A 21,309-nucleotide genomic window follows, 5' to 3' on the forward strand; every position below is an offset into this window, starting at 1 on the left:
ACTATCCATTTCCAGGATTTTAAAAAGTCATCTCATACAGAAACTGTATACCATTAAACAATAACTCTCCATTTTCCCCTACCTCCAGCTCCTCGTAATCTATTCTACTTTCTGACCCAATGAATTTGCCTATTCTAGATACCTAGAAGTGGAATCATATAATATTTATACTTTTGTGTCTGACTTATTTGGTTCATCTGTGTTGTATCATGTATCAGAATTTGGTTTCTTTTTAAAGCTGAGGAATATTCCACCATGTATATATACCACAATTTGTTTATTCATTCCGCATATTACCTATTTTAATATGATTGGTAATATGTCTGATTTATATAATACTATTCAGTTTTCAGAGCACTCCCATATCCATTGTACATGGCAAAGAAGAGTGTTAAACTCAGGTATTACTGGTTAACTTTTTGCTAAACTGTAATAGTATCTGCCACAGTTGTTTTGTATAATATTCTACCTTGTGTGTCTTGAATTTTTGTTCCCAGCAATTGAAGTAAGAGGATATAAACTGGGAGGAAATAAGGTCAGCAGGTTTTCAGCAAATATGAAATGACAATGACTATAGTTTGGAACAGTCCTAGCTAACCCCCTAATGTAGGACTTTCCTTTACTCGGGGTGTTCTTTGGAGTATTTTTCTAAAATAGACTCAAGTAATAGGCTTCTTCCACCACCTCAGGACATATTTTCACAATCTTATAAATCTCATCGTTGGGAACATTTCTCAAGGTTGCACATTTAACCACTTGACTGCTGCTTTGCAGTGTGATTGCATACTGCCAGAACATACCCGCTCCATGACCAAGAAAACTAAATTCACCTATAATGAAAATGTTAGGAGTGGAAAGAAACAGCTGATGGCAAAGAGAAGGTAGAGTTAGTGTATATTATGTGATTAATTTTATTCAGAAAAGGAAGTCCCAGATATTGTAAAGAGTAAAAAAGTGAGAATTAAATGGAGCTGAAATATTGTTGCAAAAATTACAAATGAGAAAGTGATATATTACAGATGCTTACTGTAGACTGGGGTCATAGCATATAGCGTTTGCTGCTTTGATTCTCAATCAGTTGAGTTCTCAGTTGCTTAAGCTATTAACTGAAAGCTGAGTATAGTACTTTGCTATATTAAAATTGGATAATGTTCCATTCTTCTCTCAAAGACAGCTCATTAAGACATGTGAAGGTATGTACAAATATTGGACACATAAACTGGAGTTATAGAAGTGCATACATTCCAGGGTCACTGTCTTTTCTTTCACTGTGCATTGTGAAGAAGTTGCTGTGCTTGGGGTTTAATGCTCATACATGCAGTTGTCCAAAAGTTTTGCTTAAATTATTACTCTTAGAGTGAAGTGTGAACTCTGGTGACCTTGGTTAAACAGCCTCTTCTTGGGCCCCTTTCTATTGGTTTCTTTTGAGGACATAGAATAGCAGGCCTTTCAACATATAACTGCCACTGTCTTTTTCATGGTTTGTTTGATTTTGTAATTTAATGGTAAGGTTGAAATGAGCTACTGTTGGTGCTTCTGCTTCTGGGGGATGTGACATGAGGGGAGGCCTTTATCTATACAACTTTGGCTCTTCAGTTCACTTACCTCTAAGAAGGTTCTGTGTTGAGGGGAGGTTCTATGTTGCATTGGTTTACCGGTAAAGGTGTTTTTCTCTTTTAATGTGTGCTGTTAACTAGTTAGTGTTTGATAGCATATTGGCCATATGGATGGTTGAATGCACAAAGAGAATGTCCTGCTTGAGCACAAATTTTATCTTGACAAAGAACACTTAAAGATTTTTTTTTTATTATTCTTACTTGTTTTTTCACTACTTTGCTAGCATGAGGGAGATTGATCTGGAGTGGAGTTGATTTCATCTGTGGCCTAATTTTCCAAGAGAACAGATACATCGGAGCAAAAGGAATAAGAGTACTTAATTCACCCCAGTGGTAAGGGTGGGGAAATATTTAGAACTGATTCCATTACCATAGATTACTTGCATTAATAACTATAAAAGCCTTATTAAAAAAAGAAAAAAATATTTTGTTATGAACTCTGTACATAAAACGTAGGTGTTATGTGCAGAGCTATCTCTTTTTACCATACATAATCACAAAATTAAATAATAGAGTTGTGATTTAGCCCTCTATAAAAAGCTATATTTAACTTGAAGTTTTCTTTCTTATTCTGTTTAATGATGCTCCACCCAACAGCTGTGAAATGTCGCCATGTCTGTGTCATTCATGATTGTTTACATCCACAAAGCATCTCTCCTACCATCTATTGCTAGTCATATTGTGACGCAGCATCATTGTGGTAAGAGGGGAGGAAGAGATAAATTCATATTTTTCTAATTGTTGCTGCTTTTGCCTAAAATTTTTGTAAGAGAAGATATAAAAGATCAAATGAGGTTTATGATTTCTACATTTCAATCATCCAGCCTTCTGTTACAAACGTTGTCAAGAGATTTGGTGGTAGGCATACTTTTATATTAAATTATATAAACTAGGTTTATTTCCAATTAAATAGCTTTGATGCATTTTAAATTTTAGCTCAGTTAGACTCAAATTTGCTGATGGGTTGTCGTTTGATATCATATATTTCTTGTTATAGTGGTTCAGTATGAAATCTCATTTGTAGTCATACTATATGACTGCTTTTTATCAATATTTTTGCCCTTTGGGCAAAGCACTTTTGGATCCTGGCACTCAGAATGGAATGGAATTCAGTTCAGTATTTAAAAAAAAACAATAAACAAATGGCAAGAATAGGGGTACTGAATACAAGACAGAAATACAGAGAAAGAGGTGAAAAGAAATATGGAATTTAAATTCGATAGATACACTGACCTCAAACTATCTATAGCCACTGAGAAAGGAGCAAAATCACTCAACGGGGCATGTAAGAATGAAGGACGTACATTTAATGTCATCTTCTTAATGACTTGTGGTACTTATACGGCAGACTTAGAAGTCAGTGAACTGGTTATTCCTTATTGAGTAAAGAAGTTAATCACAAGAGAATTTTAAATGACTATCATTGCTAACATTAATAGATTGTTTACTATGAGTCAAGATATGTGCTTAGTACTTCACATAAACAAATTTATTTACCAGCCCAACAGCTACATGAGGCTATCAAAATATTATAGAGCAGGAAACTGAGGCTTTGTGAAATTCAATAGCACGTCTTTAACAGCTAGTATGTAGCTAAGTCGCAACTCCCCATGTCTGACTTTCAATTCTATGCTCTTAATTGTCATGTTACACTAACTTTGCTACATTTTGAACGAGAATAAACAACACAGGATCTTCCCAATTGGCCAGCAGAGAGGTAGCCTAATTGAAGAAGTAGTTTTTAGCCATCTCTTCTTGGATCTGTGTGCAGAAAATAGTCAATCAAAAAATAAACAAAAGTGTCATTATTTTAGTCTCTATCACCCTCTATGAAATTCTAAGCCTGTTTTTCTTTAGACAAGCATGCTTCCACATAGAAGTCAGTGTTAGTTTCTTGCCTAAAAGAATATGGTTGGCCTGCCCCATGCCCCGACCTGCGCCACACCGAGGTGAGCCCAGCAGAACCACGTGGTGCTAGGGGCTCATTCTATGACCATAGATTCTAGAACAGGACCCAAGGTGATTTAACATAACCACCACCACACCTACTGTCAAGCAAAGACGATTCACCAACACAGTAGCAACCAGGGCCACTCCACAGCCAACCTCGATGTAAAAAAAGAAGCAAACCTTTTACCAAATATCCAGATGTCAAAGAAAAAATACTGGAAGTAAAAACAAACAGAAGAAATGACACCACCAAACGAATATAGTAGTGCTCCAAAGTCAGACTCCATGGAACAGGAAATCATCGAAATGCTTGAAAAAGAATTTTGAGCAATGAGCTTAAGAAAACTTGAAGAAATAAAGGGAGACTCAGTTAGAAAACACAACGAAACAAGAAAAATATCCAGAATATGAAGGAGGAAATCTACAAAGAGATTAATACCTTAAAAAAGAGTGTAACAGAACTTCTAGAAATGATTCGCTCAATGAAATAAAAAACACAATGGAGAGATTGAGCAGCATGGTAGAGGAAGCAGAAGAAAGAATTTCAGAGCTTGAAGATCGTCTTTTTGAAGTAACTCAGGTAGACAAAAAAAAAAAAAAAGGAAAAAAGAATTAAAAATAATGAGGAGAATCTAAGAGAGATAGCAGACAACCTCAAGTGCTCTAACATCTGAATCATGGGTATTCCTGAAGGGGAGGAGAAAGGAAAAGGTATTGAAAACCTACTCAAGGAAACAGTAAAAGAAAACTTCCTAGGTGTAGGGCAAGACACAGACCTTCAAATCCAGGAAGCTCAAAGGTTCCCAAACAGATTCAACCCCCAAAAGATCCTCCTCATGACACATTATAGTTAAATTTGCAAAGCTCAAGGACAAAGAGAGAATTCTACAAGCAGCAAGAGAAAAGCGTCAGGTCACTTATAGGAGAACCCCCATCAAACTAACAGCAACTTCTCAACTGAAACCCTACAGGCCAGAAGAAAGTGGAATGATATATTCAAAATACTAAAAGAAAAAAATTGCCAGCGAGGAATTCTTTACCCAGCAAGGCTCTCCTTCAGACATGAGGGAGAAATAGTGTATTCCCCAGACAAACAAAAGTTGTGGGAGTTCACCACCACATGACCAGCCCTGCAAGAAATTCTCAAGGGTGTCATTCATCTGGAATCTGAATAATGGTGTCCACTATCAGAAATACACAAGAAAGAGCAAAACAAAACACTGTTAAAACAAAAATGCCAGCAAGAAAGAGAAAGGAGTTAAATCATCCCACCTTACATTGAAGAAGAGAAATAAAAGGGGAAATAATGATCAACAGATATTTAAACCATCTAAACAAGAAGCCATTAAATGACAGGAATTAAGAAATACTTGTCAATAAGTACCCTAAATGTGAATGGACTAAACTTGCCATTCAAAAGACACAGACTGACTGATTGGATTAAAAAGCCTGACCCAAGTATATGCTCTCTTCAAGAGACCCAACTCATCTGTAGAGACACACATAGACTAAAAGTGAAGGAATGGAAAAAGATATACCATGCAAATGGAAACCAAAACTGAGCAGGTATAGCTATTCTTATACCAGACAAAATAGACTTTAAGCCAAAAAACATAAAAAAAAGACAAAGAAGGCCAATATATGATAAAGGGATTGATCCAGCTGGAAGCCATAACAATTATAAACATGTATGCACCCAATACTGGAGCACCCAGATATATAAAGCTAACACTCTTAGACCTAAAGAAAGAAATAGGACCTAATACATTAATAGTGGGTGATCTGAACACCCCTTTCTCAGTATGGGACAGATCTTCCAGGCAACAAGTCAACAAAGAGACACAGGATTTAATCCACACCCTAGACCAACTGGAGTTGGCAGATATATACACAACATTTCATCCAACAACTAAAGAATACACTTTCTTCTCATCAGCTCATGGTACATTCTCCAGGATAGACCACATATTAGGTCACAAATCTTGTCTCAGAAAATTTTAAAAAATTGAAATCATTCCAACTATCTTTTCAGACCACAATGGAATAAAATTGGAAATAAACCATAAGCAAAACTCTGGAAGCTATAAAAGTACATGAAAACTAAACAATAGGCTCCTGAATCACCTATGGGTCCAAGAAGAAATTAAACAGGAAATCAAAAAATTTCTAGAAACTAATGAAAATAAAGATACATCATACCAAAACCTGTGGGATCCTGCAAAAGTGATACTAAGAGGCAAATTTATTGCGATGAATGATTATATCAAAAGAATGGAAAGACTTCAAATAAATGCCTCAAAGAACTAGAAAAACAACAACAATCCAAACCTAAAGGTAGTAGACAGAAAGAAATAGTTAAGATCAGAGCAGAACTAAATGAAATAGAGACCCCAAAACAACAGAAAATATCAACAAAACCAAAAGTTGATTTTTCAAGAAGATACATAAAATAGACAAACCATTAGCTAGGTTAACAAAAAAAGGAGAGAGAAGAGCCAAACAACAAAAATCAGAAATGAAAAGGGAGACATTACAACCGATACCACAGAAATACAAGAATCATTAGAGACTATTATAAATGACTGTATGACAACAAATATGAAAATCTGGAAGATATGGATAAGTTCCTAGACACATCCAAACAACACAGACTGAACCAAGAAGAGGTAGAAAACCTGAACAGACCAATAACAAGCAAGGAGATTGAAGTGGTAATTAGCAATCTTCCAACAACAAAAAAGTCCGGGTGTGGATGGTTTTACAGCTGAATTCTATCAAACTTTTAAAGAGGAGTTAACACCAATTCTCCTCAAACTATTCCAAACAATTGAAACAGATGCTACTCTCCCAAACTCATTCTATGAAGCTAACATAACTCTGATACCAAAACCAGATAAAGACACACACACACACACACAAGAAAAGGAAATTATAGGCCAATATCCTTGATGAAACTTGATGCTAAAATGCTCAACAAAATATTAGCAATCAGGATCCAGCAACACGTTAAAAAAATTATACACTATGATTAAGTGGGATTCATCCCAGGGATGCAAGGATGGTTCAACATACGAAAGTCAATAAATGAGATACACCACATCAACAAACTCAAGGACAAAGACTATATGATTATCTCAATAGATGCTGAAAAAGCATTTGACAAAATTCAGGATCCCTTCATGATAAACTCTCACCAAATTAGGTATAGAAGGAAAATATCTCAACACAATAAAAGCCATTTATGACAAGCCCACCACCAGTATCATTCTGAATGACAAAAAACTGAAGGCCTTTCCCTTAAGAACAGGAACAAGGATGTCCACTCTCACCACTTCTATTTAACATAGTACTTGAGGTAGTAGCCAGAGCAATCAGGCAAGAGAAAGAAATAAAGAGAATCCAGATCGGGAAACATGAAGTCAAACTCTCTCTATTTGCTGATGACATGATACTATATATAGAAAAACCTAAAGACTCTATCAAAAAACTCCTAGAGCTGGTTAATAACTTCAGTAAGGCTGCAGGATACAAAATAAATGCCCCCAAATCATTAGCATTTATATCTCAAATAATGAATTGACAGAAAGGGAAATAAAGTAAGCCCATTTACAATTGTCACACAAAAAATAAGATACCTTGGGATCAATTTAACCAAGGAGGTGAAAGACCTCTACAATGAGAATTACAAACCACTTGTGAAAGAAATTAAAGAAGACACAAAAGGATGGAGAGCTATACCATGCTCTTGGATTGGAAGAATTAACATTGTGAAAATGTCTATACTACCCACAGTGATCTACAGATTCAAATCAATCCCCTCAAAAATATTAATGACATTCTTCACAGAAATGGAAAAAACAATCTTGCCTTTCATATGGAAAAACAAAAGACCCCGAATAGCCAAAGAAATCCTGAGCAAAAAAATGAATAAATAAATAAATAAAAACAAATAAATAAATAAATAAATAAATAAATAAATAAAGCCAGAGGCATAACACTACCTGACTTCAAATTATACTATAAAGATGTTGTAACCAAAACAGCATGGTACTGGTATAAAAATAGACATTCAGACCAGTGGAGTAGAATTGAGAACCCAGAAATCACTCCTCAGGCTTATAGCCATCCGATATCAGAAAAAGCCAGCAAAAATCTACATTGGGGAAAAGACTGCCTTTTCAACAAGTGATGCTGGGAAAACTGGATATCCATATGCAGAAGAATGAAACTAGATATGCATCTCTCACCATACACTAAAATCAGCTCAAAATGGATTAAAGTATAAGACCTGAAACTGTAAAAATACTAAGGGAAAATATAGGTGAAACACTTCAGCAATTAGGTCTGGGCACAGGCTTTATGAACGTGAGCCTGAAAGCGCAAGCAGCTAGAGAAAAAATAAACAAATGGGACTGTATCAAACTAAAAACGTTCTGCACAGCAAAGGAAACAATCAACAGAGTGAAATGACAACCTAAACCGTGGGAGAAAATTTTTGCTAATGATGCATCTGACAAGGGTTTAATATCCAGAATATACATAGAACTAAAGCAATTATACAGTACAAAAACAAATAACCCATTTAAAAAATGGGCAAAGGAGCAGAATAGACATTTTTCAAATGAAGACATATAAATGGCCAACAGACACATGAAAAAATGCTCAACATCATTAGTCATCAGGGAAATATAAATTAAAACTACATTGAGATACCACCTCACCCCAGTTAGACTGACTATAATCAAAAAGATGGTGAATAACAAATGCTGGTGAGGTTGTGGAGAGAAGGGAACACTCCTACACTGTTGTTGGGATTATAAATTTGTACAACCACTATGGAAAACAGTATGGAGGTTTCTCAAACAACTACAGATAGATCTTCCATACAATCCAGCAATCCCTCTTCTGGGTATATACACAGAGGAATGGAAATCATCATGTCAAAGGGATACCTGCACTCCCATGTTCATTGCAGCTCTGTTTACAATAGCCAAGATATGGAACCAACCTAAATGTCCATTGATGGATGATTGGATAAGGAAACTGTGGTATATATACACTATGGAATACTACTCTGCCATAAAAAAGAATGAAATACTCCCATTTGCAACAACATGGATGAACCTGGAGATACTTATGTTGAGTGAAATATACAAAGCACAGACGGATAAATACCACATGTGCTCACTCATATGTGGGAGCTAATAAAGAAAGGAAGGAAGGAAAGAAAGACCATGGTATTGCGTTGGTCTTACAGAGGTAGGGAACATTCCTAGGGCTACAAAGTGGAGTGAGGGGGAAAGAGGAGGGAGGGAGATTGGGGGATTGGGTGGGGGGCACGGGGTACAAAAGTAACTTCTGGTAGCGGGTATGCCCCCAGTATGAATCTGGCCCTCACATCATGGGCATGAGGGCTGACAATTAGCTTTGAAACTCATGAATATTCATAATTAATAAATAAATTAATTTTAAAAAATTCAAATATTGGATATAAATAAATAAAATAAAATAAAATAAAATAAAATAATACAGTTGAAAACTAAGGTAGAGTTGGCAGATTGGGCAATAAAATTATAGAACATTCAGTTAATTGTGAATTTCAGAGGAATTTCATTTTAAATTGGCATTCTGTATTTTATCTGGCAACCTAACCTAAGGTTGCCACCTCTGATGTAGCAATTTCCTCAGGTCTAATCTCAATAGACTGGTGTCCATTAGACACAGGGCATTTAGCTCTGAAGTTTTAACTCACCATTCACGAGACCTTACAGTGTGTGTAAGTGATAAATGGTGCACCATTTCAAGCTCAATCATTCTATAGCCCCCTAAGGCACAGTAATGAAATACAATAGTACATCCTTTATTTAGTACCATGGTAATGAGGTGAAATTTTCGTTTGTTAATTTTTTAGATAATTGAGAAGTAGCACTTCATTTTAGCCTTTGTTTTGTTTTGTTTTTTTAGTGTACACCTGTGTAAAATGCACCGCATGCTATTAGGACTCATTACAGGTATATGGAACATTCTTCAATCACTATTGTATTGAGGATTGAACCAGTGGGCAAAAGATCTGGATTCAAGACTGGCCACTGCCACTTATTACTTGCCTTCAAATTATTCTTATAGATTCTACTACGTAATCTGGGAGTACTAATACCTGCAGAGTTTAGTTCAAAGAGTTAACATCAAAGTTGAGTGAGATGTTGAATGAGCCCGTGTATTTTAAGCCGCGAATCTATAAAAACATACATAGTGATATTTACAACTTCAGTCAGATCTCTAGGGGCATTTGAGGTGTGTTTGTCCTACACTTAATAATTCTGGAATATTGTACATTTATAGACTTGATGTCTGTTCTCTGATATCCCAGTACCAATATTCATTTTGCAGATTCATCAGAAGACTGTTTATTAGCCCTGTTTCCATTTTTAGCCCATTGCTTCATATTCTTACCTTTTAATTCTATAGACGTAGGACAAATCCTTAAAAGGCAGCTTCATTTCTCACCTGTGATTAAAACACATGAGCTTTAAAATTTTTTTCTCAAAAACTTTTTATTTCCCACTCATTCTTTGTCAGGAGATTATGTTCCAGATATTATTAATAATACATAAAAGTAGCTACTGTTTATTGAGTGTCTATTTTATGTCTGGCCTCTGATAGATGCTTTATATACATTGTATTTATTCTTTACAACAGTCCCACCAAGATGTGATAGTAATCATGTATTCATATGTGAGCATTGAGATCAAAGTTGTTAAGCAAATGTGACAAATTCATTTAATTATCACGTGTTGGAGCTCAGGGTCATATGTAGGCAGATATTTCTGACTTACAAGCCCTGCTCTGAGAGAAGGACCTTTGAAGAAATAGTGACACTTCTGATTTATCATATATCTTTCTTTTATATTCAAGCTGTCACATGATTTCTTGTTTATTATAATGACATTTCTGTTTGAGAAAATAGGTGACATTCCCATTTTATAGATAGAAAAGGAGGGCAAGCAATTCACTTGTAGTAACAAATGCACAGTGATGTAGTGTAGCCTTGATCATTCCAGGTATCTTTCTAGTGCTCAATAAATATGATTGCTTTATTTTTTGCCTTATAGCATTTTAGTCTTTTTTGGGTGTTACTGTTTGGAGCCTTAGAATATTGTGTGTTTCTGGGGAAATCATTTAAATGATAATACATTTCTATTCCAAATTATTTCAATCTGTGGGTGGCAAAGGCATTTGCACAAATCCAACAGTCTGGCTATCCACTGCTAGACATAAAGCAATAGTGCTCCTGGGTTTTTGTGCCTATCAAAATTGAGGTATTGTGGGGAAATGAATAGAGGTATAAAATTTGGGTGAAGGAAGCAGGTAATTGTGGTTCTTAAATGAGGTTTGTATTTGCTTCCAGGAAATCCTTAGAAACCAACAGAGCTTTTTTGGCTAAATCTCCAGGGTTGACTTCTTCGTTGAACAAAATCCAAAAGGGAGATTCATCACAAAACACTGATATATTAAATATAATGAACATTTCAAAGCAATTGTTTCAATTCAGAAAGAGTTAAGAAACTGATTAGATTAAAAAATCTTTGTTTTGAGATAACCTGAAGAAAAATGACCTAATTAGGCTAATGATATGACTGGCATATGAAAACACAACTTTATAAACTTTGGATGATAGTTTACAACATGGGAAATTCAGACACTAGTTCTTAAACTGGGAGCTCTTGGTTCAGATAATGTACTTGGTATGTGTGGCCTGAAATACTGTAATGTGATGATATTGAATATATGATGTTGAATGAAAACAAAATAAATGGTAATAATGAAAATTATTAAAATTGACCACCTTAGCTTCTGGATGATATAAGCACATACATAATTATATGATTACATGTATGAGTTACATGATTATCTCTTAAATTTGTTACTTTATATTCTTAAATATATAGAATACATACATACATGAATCTCGTACTTTAATATTCATCTATATCTAATATCTATCTACCTATTTACCTATCTATCATCTATGTATCTATGTATCAATCTATCTATGTATGTATCTGTCAGTCCATTTTGTGTTGCTATAACAGAAATACCTGAGACTGGGTAATTTATATAGGAAAAGAGATTTATTTAGCTTATTCTGGGACAGCTGCATCTGGCACAGGCCTCAGGCTGCTTCTACTTTTGGTGGAAAGCAACAAGCAGCTGGTGGGTACAAGCAGATCACATGGCAAGACGAAGCAAGAGAGAGAGAGGGGGGAGGTGCCAGGGTCTTTTAAACAACCAGCTCTCACAGGAACTAACAGAGTGAGATCTTACTCAGGACCCTCACCCCCCAGAGAGAGCATTAATCCATTGATGAGGGATCTGCCCCCATGACTCAAACAGCTTCCAACACTGTCACAGTTGGGATCAGATTTCCACATAAGTTTTAGTGGAGACAACACATCCAAACTCTATCAGTATCTATCTACCTCAATACTGGTATCAGTATTGACCTCAAAGATAATTGCTATTTCAGTAATTTACTTATATATACTAAATACAGCCATAGTATTTATCATAAAGTGCTAGTCAGGCTTGACATTATCATTGGATAAAACCAAACTTGTAGTGAAACTTGTGGCTCTAGATGTCTTGTTTAATGGGATTATTGTAACAACCTATTAGCAAGAATAAAGAATGATTTAGTTTCAGAGGATATATTTTGTTTTGATAAAAATATGATAATTAAAAGTAATAATAATGTTATGCTTGTAGGATGCTTTGCCTTTACAAAAACTTTTACCTATCCTTTGACCCTATTTGGAAGTTAACTTCATAATCTACCCTCACTTTGATATCTAACTTCCCCCTTTCTTCTGGCTCTTTGCCATCACCTTGTTCAGTTCTCTCCAGCCACCAGTCTATCTTAACTTCCCTTCTCTGCATGTTTCTTGAGAGAGTAATCTAGTCTCTGTTTCCATTTCTTTATCTCCCACTCACTCTTTTTCTAAGTTCATTTTTTATCACCCCACCAATATGTATACTGTTCTTGCCATCGCCCTTCCTAGTTGCTGAATATAATATAAATTTCATTTTTTAAATTAAAAGAAGTAATGAAACTTTTCCATTAAAAAGACTCATCTCTTTTATTCTGATTATAAAACCAACACACCTATTTTTTTTATCGAACATATCATAATGATCTATGATCCAGGTGATGAGCTAAGTGCTAGAACAGTGATTCATAGACAGATCTTTACCCTCATGGAAATTACATTTTAATAGGAAGAATAAAATAAAGACTGAAGCAAATGTATCAAGTGAATAAGATAATTTTAGATTGTAATAAGTAGAGAAAATACTACAGGATACTGGGTGGGGGGAGGGGAGAGACTCTGGGTGAGTCTCTCTGGACTCTTGAGGGCAGGATGGGTCAGGAGGCGATCTCTGTGGAGATGACCGTGAAAAACAGATCACTGTGCAAAGACTGAGAGAGTGCCTTCAAGGCAGTGAAATGTAGTGGAAGATCTACAGTGAAATTGGCACAGGGACAAAGGGAAAGCCAGTGTGGCTGAAGCATAGGAAACGAGGGGAACAGAGATTTTGAGAGAAGAGATCGTGTTGGACCTTGTCTCCAGTAAGAAATTTAGATTTTATTCTCATTTCAATGAGTAGTACATTCTGGAATTTTAAGCAAGGGGTGGGTATGGTGGGGTAATGTGATGTGATTTACATTTTATAAAGATCATTCTGGTATCTATGAAGAGAAAGGGCACTTGCCTTGTCGATTGGACCAATCTATCCTAAGGGCTGATTTCTGTACTAGATTTGTCTGTTACTCCAGGCCATTGTAATTAGTTAACTCCAAGTTTGTCTGAATATTAGAAGGATGTAGAGAAATGTTTTAAAAAGACTTTTCAATATATCACCTTATGTGACCTTTATTTCCACAGGGGTGTCTTGAGCTCAAGGGGGGTTGGATTCTAGGCACCCACTTTTATTTCCTTTATACATCAGTCTTCCCTCTTTTTTTTTTTCTTTCCATGTTCTTTTGTATAGACCAGTTAAACTTTTTCTTTTTAGGTGGAAACTATCTTTCCCATAGCATAACACTTTTTTGGTTCTTACTTGTTTACAATTATATGTACTTTTAACATTGGAGAAAGGGGAAGGATTTCACATAATCCAAAAGTCTAAATCGCAGTGACTGTAACTGAATCATGTAACACGAAAGAGAAGACTGGGAGAAAGCCCAGGAGGTTTAATTGTCAATCCTCCACTTTGACAACTTTTCACTTCAACATCCTTCACTGCCAAGGTTACTGTTTCTCAAAGACCCCGTTTCCTGTGTGCTCCTCGTGGGCTGCTCCTGCTTGGGGAGCAATTTCAAGGTTTCATTTTCTACGTGTAGTTATCCTTCAGTTTTTTTTTTTTCCTCTCAGTTTTTGCTGCTGCAAAATTCACTTAAATTTTGCTGTTTTTACAGATGAATGTGACAATTCTAAACTGTGGTGGAAATTTTTGACCTGAGACCTGGTGGTTAGCAAATAGAATAAGAAGGCAATGGACCCTTCTCCCGTGGTCTCATATAAGGTCAAGAAGAAATGTACCATTCAGCTTTTTTCCTTTGGGATTTTTCCTTTGGTTTTGCCCCTTTGTCAAAAATTCTTTATCACTCCACTACATTTCCCTTTGCTCAAACCTGTTAGTTATTTAAAAGTCAGAATAAAACATGTTTAATATTAGATATCTCCATTCACTTTCCCTTCTTTTCAGCTTTCCCTGTCTTTTCAATAGCCTCTCCTTTCTCACTTTCTTCCTGTTTGTCCTCTCCTGCTTTCATCCTAAACAGATGACATACACCTGCTTCTTCCTCATGTTGAAACTACACAATAGATTTGGCTGTAAAGCACCACTAACATTCAACAAATACTCATTCGCCACTTATTAAGCTGGATTTTGGATCAAGCCCTACATATCCACAAATGTGTGGGGTACAGTCCTTATCATTAAAAATCTTATATGAGAGTGATGGATGGAGGTAGGTAAATGGATTATAATACAGTGTGGCGAGTCGCTATTGTGCGTAAGGAAGGGCACTCAACATAGTCTTGAACAAATCCTCACAGGAGGAATTCTAACCTGCACCATTTTAAAGAGTGGGTGTGGAGGGGGTGAATGGCTGATATGCTTCAGGTGATGTGGAGTTGAAATTTAGCTGGGAACCTTTGAGCAAATTTAGTAATTGTAATAGACTATAAGTCTGTGTAGATAAGAGATGGGGAGGAATGGCATAAAATAACATTAGAGACACAAAAAAGAGGTTTTTTTTTTCTTCTTCACTCTGCTTGTATTAGTCCATTTCTGCTGCTTATAATAAAATACATTAAACTGGGTAATTTAGAAGGCAGTGAAATGTAGTGGAATGAAATTACCATTAAACTGGTAATTTAAGAAAATGAAGTTCACTGCTTATAGTTTAGAGGCTGGGAAGTCCAAATTCCAAGGAACACATCTGATGAGGGTTTTTTTTTTTGGTGGTGGCTTTAGAGCAATGCAGGGGTCTCCCATGGTTGAAAATGGCGGAGGAGAGAGAGAGAGAGAGATAGCACTTCATGTGCTGTCCTTTAAAGGAGCCACACCCACGACTATCATTAAACCATCAACTTAATCACCTCTTCAAGGCCCCACCTTTCAATTACCATAATACGATTTCCCACCCTCACCAGTTACAGTGGGGATTAAGTTTTGGGGGAACATTCAACCCAAGGCACTGCTTTAGGATTTTTATGCCCTGCTGAAGATTGTGGTCTTTTTTTCTGAGCATACATGGGACTCATGTGAAGGTCTTAAGCAAGGGTGTCTTATGATCATAGTTACATATTTGGCTATATCATAGAGAATGATGACTTTCAGTCAACAGCATTTACCAGGCACTTACAAAATACTAAAAATTGCAAATATTGCTGTGCAAAAAGCAGACGTAGACTCTGCCCTCAGGTCTGGAGGAGGACTATATGGGTGGCAGGAAGTCCAGTTAGAATGCTGTGGCCAGTGATAAATTTTGTGGTCTAAACTGAAGTAGCGATGGATGTAAGTGTATGCACTTGGGAGATGTTCAGGAGGTAGTATTGACAGACATGGTAATTGACTGGATGGGAGTGGGAGTGGGTACAAGAGGGAAAAAATAGTAGTCATTGCTGCCTTCCAAATGTTGACCTGCATTCTCCTTTCCTTCTTTATTTTGACAGCCTGGTGACTTTGTGGGTGTTTCTGTTTCCATATGTCTTGTTATCAGTTTGACTAGCTGTCAGTTCTGTCATCCCATTCAGTAAGTGCACAATGGTATGGAAAAATGATGGGTCATTGACCTTGTAGTAGAGGCCATTTGCTCTGGGAAAGCTATTATCAAGAATTATGCTAAGCAGCTCTTCCTGTCAGATGAGTTTTGTGTTCATTCTGTTCTATGATATGTAGTGCAATAAGGCTGCAGGGATTGGATGCAGAAGTGGAGGCAGGATGATTGGAAAAATGTGGGAAAAAGAGGAGACTCTTAAAGCAAAACTAACAGTAAGAATGATGAGCGGAAACTAAGGCAGTGTAATCGAAGATTTAAAAGGGGAACTTGGTTTACTGAGGGAGAGCATGAGGGGGTCTTCAAAAAGTTCATAAAGGGATTTGTATTATCTTTTCATTCAATTTTTTCATGAACTTTTTGAAGTATCCTCATCCTAAACCAGATTATGGTTATAGTTCAACATGTCTCTAAGAGTCTTCCTGAGGATTAGTTGTATCCTGTATCTTTCCCTGGAAAATGTTTCAGCTAAAAACGTCTGGCTAAATTTGTTGAACCCAGAATTTTACAAATATATTTTCCCTTTTGTTTTTCACTAATACTGTATTAACATTTTATGGAACAGATACCTCGCAGAACACACTTAGGAAAATGCTGGTCTAATTGAGTAATGGTTATAGTAATGGTTAACATTTATTGATCATTTATTATCTGCTATGCATCATGATAAACTCTTTACGTGGACTATTTCATTTAATCTTCATACCAACAACAGTCTGAAGTAGATATTATTATTATCCTCATCTACTGACAATTAAAATATTCTGAGTTATTAAGTACTTTGTTCAAACTTATATAGCCAGTACACAGGAAGCCTGATTTTAAACCCAAACAGTCTAATCTAAAAGCTCAAACACCTATTCCCTTGTATGTTATCTTTGGCATGTCATAAGACTAAGGTCCATGGAGAGTTTGCAGCTGTTGGTGCCATTAAAACTCCTTTCAATCATCTCATGAATAGGACTAGACTCCCAAGTGCTTTAAGGATCAAATGTATCAGATGACTGAATATTCTCTAATATTATAGTTATTGAACCCTTTGTACATGCCAGTCAGTGGGCCAGACATTTCATGTACATTATCCCATATTACGGTAGAAAAAACTGAAGAAGGAGATTCAGAAAGTTGCAGGAGAAACTGAGCCAGGAGATCCAAAAAGAGTAAAATTTTGTACAGGTCACATAATGAGAAGCTGGTAGAGTCTGGACTCAAACCAGTCAGTCTGACTCAGGAGTTCATGTTTTAAATCATACAATACTGCCTTCTCAACGTCTGAATTAATGTGCACAACTTCTCCCAGCTAAGAAATGTTACATATATCTATATTAAAATATATAGTACATTAATTTATTCATGTGAAAGATTCCTCTTTGAAATTGTACAGCCATCGTTACTACCACGGAGTCATATTTTTGGAGATGAATGTTTTGAAGGTGAAGGTGTAAGAGAAAGGGTAACTTAAAGAATTCAAGAGGAAGAGGAATCAGGCTAGGTCAGAAAGTGACCCCAGGAAGTTGCATTAGTAGACCCAGGGCAGGCAAGAATCTGCAGGTCAAACAAAAGTGGAATTCAGTATAGAATCTCAAAGGCACAGGGTGGCAGACATGTTTGATCTCCCTCATAAATAAATGCAGATGGATTTTATTTTATATCAGTTTCACTTACCCCTTAGCAATGTGGTGGCTGATGTAAAGATTTTGGAATTAGACAATTCTGGATTTGAACTTTTACTCTATCATTAAGTGTGACCTCAGGCAAAGTTCCAAGTTTCATCATCTACAAAATGTAGATGCCATACCTACATCCCAAATTTGTTCTGAAGAACAAGTGAAATAATGTATAAAGTGCTGGAGAAAGCAGGTGCTGAACTTTTATTATAGGCAGGTATTATTTTGTTATAACAGTTTTTGCTTTCCTGAGTTTTTGGGCTAAACTCAAAAATGTGAATTTGATATTTTTCATTCTACTTTTCCATTTTACTCTGATAAAGTACAGCAAGGTGGATGCCAGCAACACTGTCTCCAGTAGCAGAGTTGTGCACATTGGATGGGTCAGATTAGTTTGCAATAAGGAAGCTATGTTACCAGACGATTTTTTAAAGGTACATTAGAAATAATAGATTTGAAGTGACTTCAGTCTGTGTGGGAATTCATTTAAGCAATTTTATTTAAGCTGTTTACCCTGACAATTTGACTTGGCATTGAAAAAAGAATCTTCAGAAAAAAAGTAAAATAATAAGGCACTTATTTAGAGATTATGTAAACGACTGTGCCTTGAATTGTGTTAATAAATTAAATCTATGTTTATATGGAGAGAAAAACGGTAATATTTCCAAAGTGGTTTAGCTAGCTATTGCTAAGCAGATGAAGACTGATTGAGGCAGGGCTTGGCTTACCTCTTGCATCATATCAAGCTACTTTGTTGGAAAACTTTCATTTTTCTATTCATAGTTTATATACAGTGAACAGCATTTTGGATACAATTAATGCAATCTTCAGGAGTTAAATGGGGTAAGGTGTCATGGGAAGCTTTACATGTAGCACAATTAATGATGGTAAAGCAATGATCTCACATTCTTAGGATTTTTATTGTTATTATTTTTATTTGCAGGATGAGTAAGAGATACTTACAGAAAGCAACAAAAGGAAAACTGCTAATAATCATATTTATTATAACCTTGTGGGGGAAAGTTGTATCCAGTGCAAACCATCATAAAGGTAAGCACTTCTGTTTTCTCTCTCAATTATCTGTAGAAGATGACTCCTCTTAAAACTGACTGTTATGTTCTGTCTTCAGTGGTCTGTTAAATTTTACTAGGTTTGGGTTCCCTCCCGGCGATTCTCTTTAAGTACAAACGCAGAGAGTTATTCTTGAGATGACTTTGATAGGAGAAACCTGATATTTTCGGGATTACTTCCATTTCTGCAAATAGTGTTCACAGGATATGGCATTGTAACTCTGCCTTTCCTCCCCTTTTAAGATAGTGATGTTAAAATGTTGAGTTGACATGGAATAACGATGAGTTTCAGATTGCAGTCATCCTCAAAAAGAAAGCATCTTTAACAATACACATCTTAATAATATGTATATATGTAAATTTACTTTCAATGCTTTTTGTAGGTCATGTTTCTTTATGCCAGACTTACCACTTTGGACACGACCCCTAGTAGTGTCAGTAGGCTCCTTTCTGCCATAGAACAGAGTGAGCATATTTGTTCTATACATATGTGTTGAGCTCGACAGCTCAAAGTTATGCCCTTTCTGTCCTCTTTCCTGGCCATAAGACTCAGTATAATGAATAACTGCCTTTTCCAAATGAATTAAAATAGAGTTATTTCTGAACCATCCTTACCATAATCGTGTATTCATAAACTGAGAAGTCAATTTAGATTTTTCTGTGAAATATGATTTTACAATTCAATTCTGAGTCCACTCTAAAGCCTAGAAACTAGCAACTTATTTTCTTATGCTATTTTTGGGTGAAGGGGGAATTAAGACTGCTTTGAATTCTGTAGCACTTAAATTAGTTACGCATGTCCATTTAATTAGCATTATATGGAACATTAACAACAGGGAAAGGAAAGATCTGGTGTGAGGGATTGATTTCTATAAGACAAATCTCCTCACCCTGTATTTTAAACCAAAAAAAAGGTGTCTTGCAAAACAGAATTTTATGAAGACTACCTTATATTTCACCACCCTGTTTTCAACCCACAGTGTGTGAGTGTAAAAAAATATTTTCTCCTTTTCTTTAATATAACACACTCGTCCACAAATCGGCTTTAAATTCTCTTTAATAATTGCTGCCAGTGTAAAATTAAAAATGTATTGAAAAGAACATTGCCTGTGGCCCCAAATCGTCAACAGTGAACCAGACCTAGGACAAAGTAGTGTTAAATGTGAGTCTTTTTTATTTTTGTTTTTAAGAAATTTTTATTGAATCAAAATCGATTATACATATTTTGGGGGTTCAACACTGAGATATGTTGATCAAATCAATATTACTAGCATATATATTGTTACAAATCATAATTATTCTTTCTGCCTCTTGTCCAATTTCTCCCCATCCCCCTTCACTCCCCCCTCCCCCCTCTAATTACCCTAGATTTCTTCTCTCCTTCTGAAAGAATAATGGCTACTCTGTTGATATGTTGTTTAGATGATCTGTCAAATGCTGAGAGGTATGTTCAGGTCCCCCAATATTATCATAGAGCAGATGCTTCTTCTGTCATTCTGAAATGGGCTTTGTGGAGAGAGACATCCTTTTCTTTATCTCTGCTGGTGACTCTCCTTGTGTCAATGCACTCCGGTGGCTGGTGGACCATCTGCGTGGTGGCTGTGGTGTTAGCTGCTTTCGCGGCAGCTATGGTTATTGTGGTGGCTGTGGTGTGCCATCCACATGAAGGTGATATTTTTGGCATGCTCCTTGGTGCTGGCAGTGTGTCTGGTTGTGGGAAGTGTCTGGTCCCTGGCTCCATACCTCAGGTCCCCAAGTGGGCCCAGAGGTGCTGGCGTGGTGTGCCTGGTTGTGGGAGGGGGGTCCAGTCCCCAGCTCCATACCCTGGGCCCCTGGGCAGGGCCCTGAGGCACTGGAAGTGTGCTTGGTTGTGGGCAGGGGCGTCTAGTCCCCTTCTCTGTGTCTTGGGTCCCTGGGTGGGCCCTGAGGTGCTGGCAGGGTGTGCCTGGTTGTAGGCGGGGGGTCTGGTCCACTTCTCCATGTCCTGGGTCCCTGGGCAGGCCCCAAGGGGCTGGCAGTATGCCTGGATGTGGGAGTGGGGTCCGGTCCCTGGCTCCAGGCCTCATGTCCCTTGGCGGATCCCAAGGTGCTGGTGGTGTGCTGGGCTGGAACTAATTTTTTGTCCTTTGCTTACTTCTAAAATGGGGAAACTTCCTGTGGGACCGAGTACTTGAGCTCTGTGGTTGAGCTGTGTTGTGAGATTGCTGCTTTGCTGCTGTTTCCCTAGGGAAGGCTTTTTGTGCAGCTCAGTGTTTAATGGTTGACCTTATAGGTACTTCTGGCTCTCCATAGACCTGGTGCACCTGGGTTGTGTAGAATCTCTGATCTGGGTCTGAGTTTTTTCATCAAACTGCACCCCATGCATTCTGCATTCCTGACCAGTCTCCTCTGAATGGTCCTGTGCTGATTGGGGGGCAGATCGACTGTCCTTCTGTGTCCCAGTGTTCTCCAGGTGGGCCCGTCTCCCCCACCACCCATGCTCCAAACACTTCCCATGGAACGGGCCCTGTGCCAGTCCCTTGCAATGACTCACTGGCCTCTGAATGGTTCCCCTTTTTCAGCTGTGTCCTGGCTCCTCGCTCCTGCATGGGTCCATGGGAACCCTATTAATGGTCTTGCTGTCCTGGGGGCCACCAAAACTTTCTTCTCCCCTGCCGCCT

General features: G+C 37.1%; 1 protein-coding gene across 1 annotated transcript in view; it reads left to right on the forward strand.

Moving 5' to 3' along the window:
- TAFA2 (TAFA chemokine like family member 2) overlaps positions 1–21,309 on the forward strand; it is a 379,759-nt gene that overhangs the window by 244,170 nt on the left and 114,280 nt on the right. Inside the window, exon 2 of the mRNA XM_063115654.1 lies at positions 18,523–18,629. Coding sequence (XP_062971724.1) covers positions 18,523–18,629 — 107 coding nt within the window. The remainder of the gene's footprint in view (positions 1–18,522; positions 18,630–21,309) is intronic.

Source organism: Cynocephalus volans, chromosome 12, assembly GCF_027409185.1.
Source record: "Cynocephalus volans isolate mCynVol1 chromosome 12, mCynVol1.pri, whole genome shotgun sequence".
NCBI lineage: Eukaryota > Metazoa > Chordata > Mammalia > Dermoptera > Cynocephalidae > Cynocephalus > Cynocephalus volans.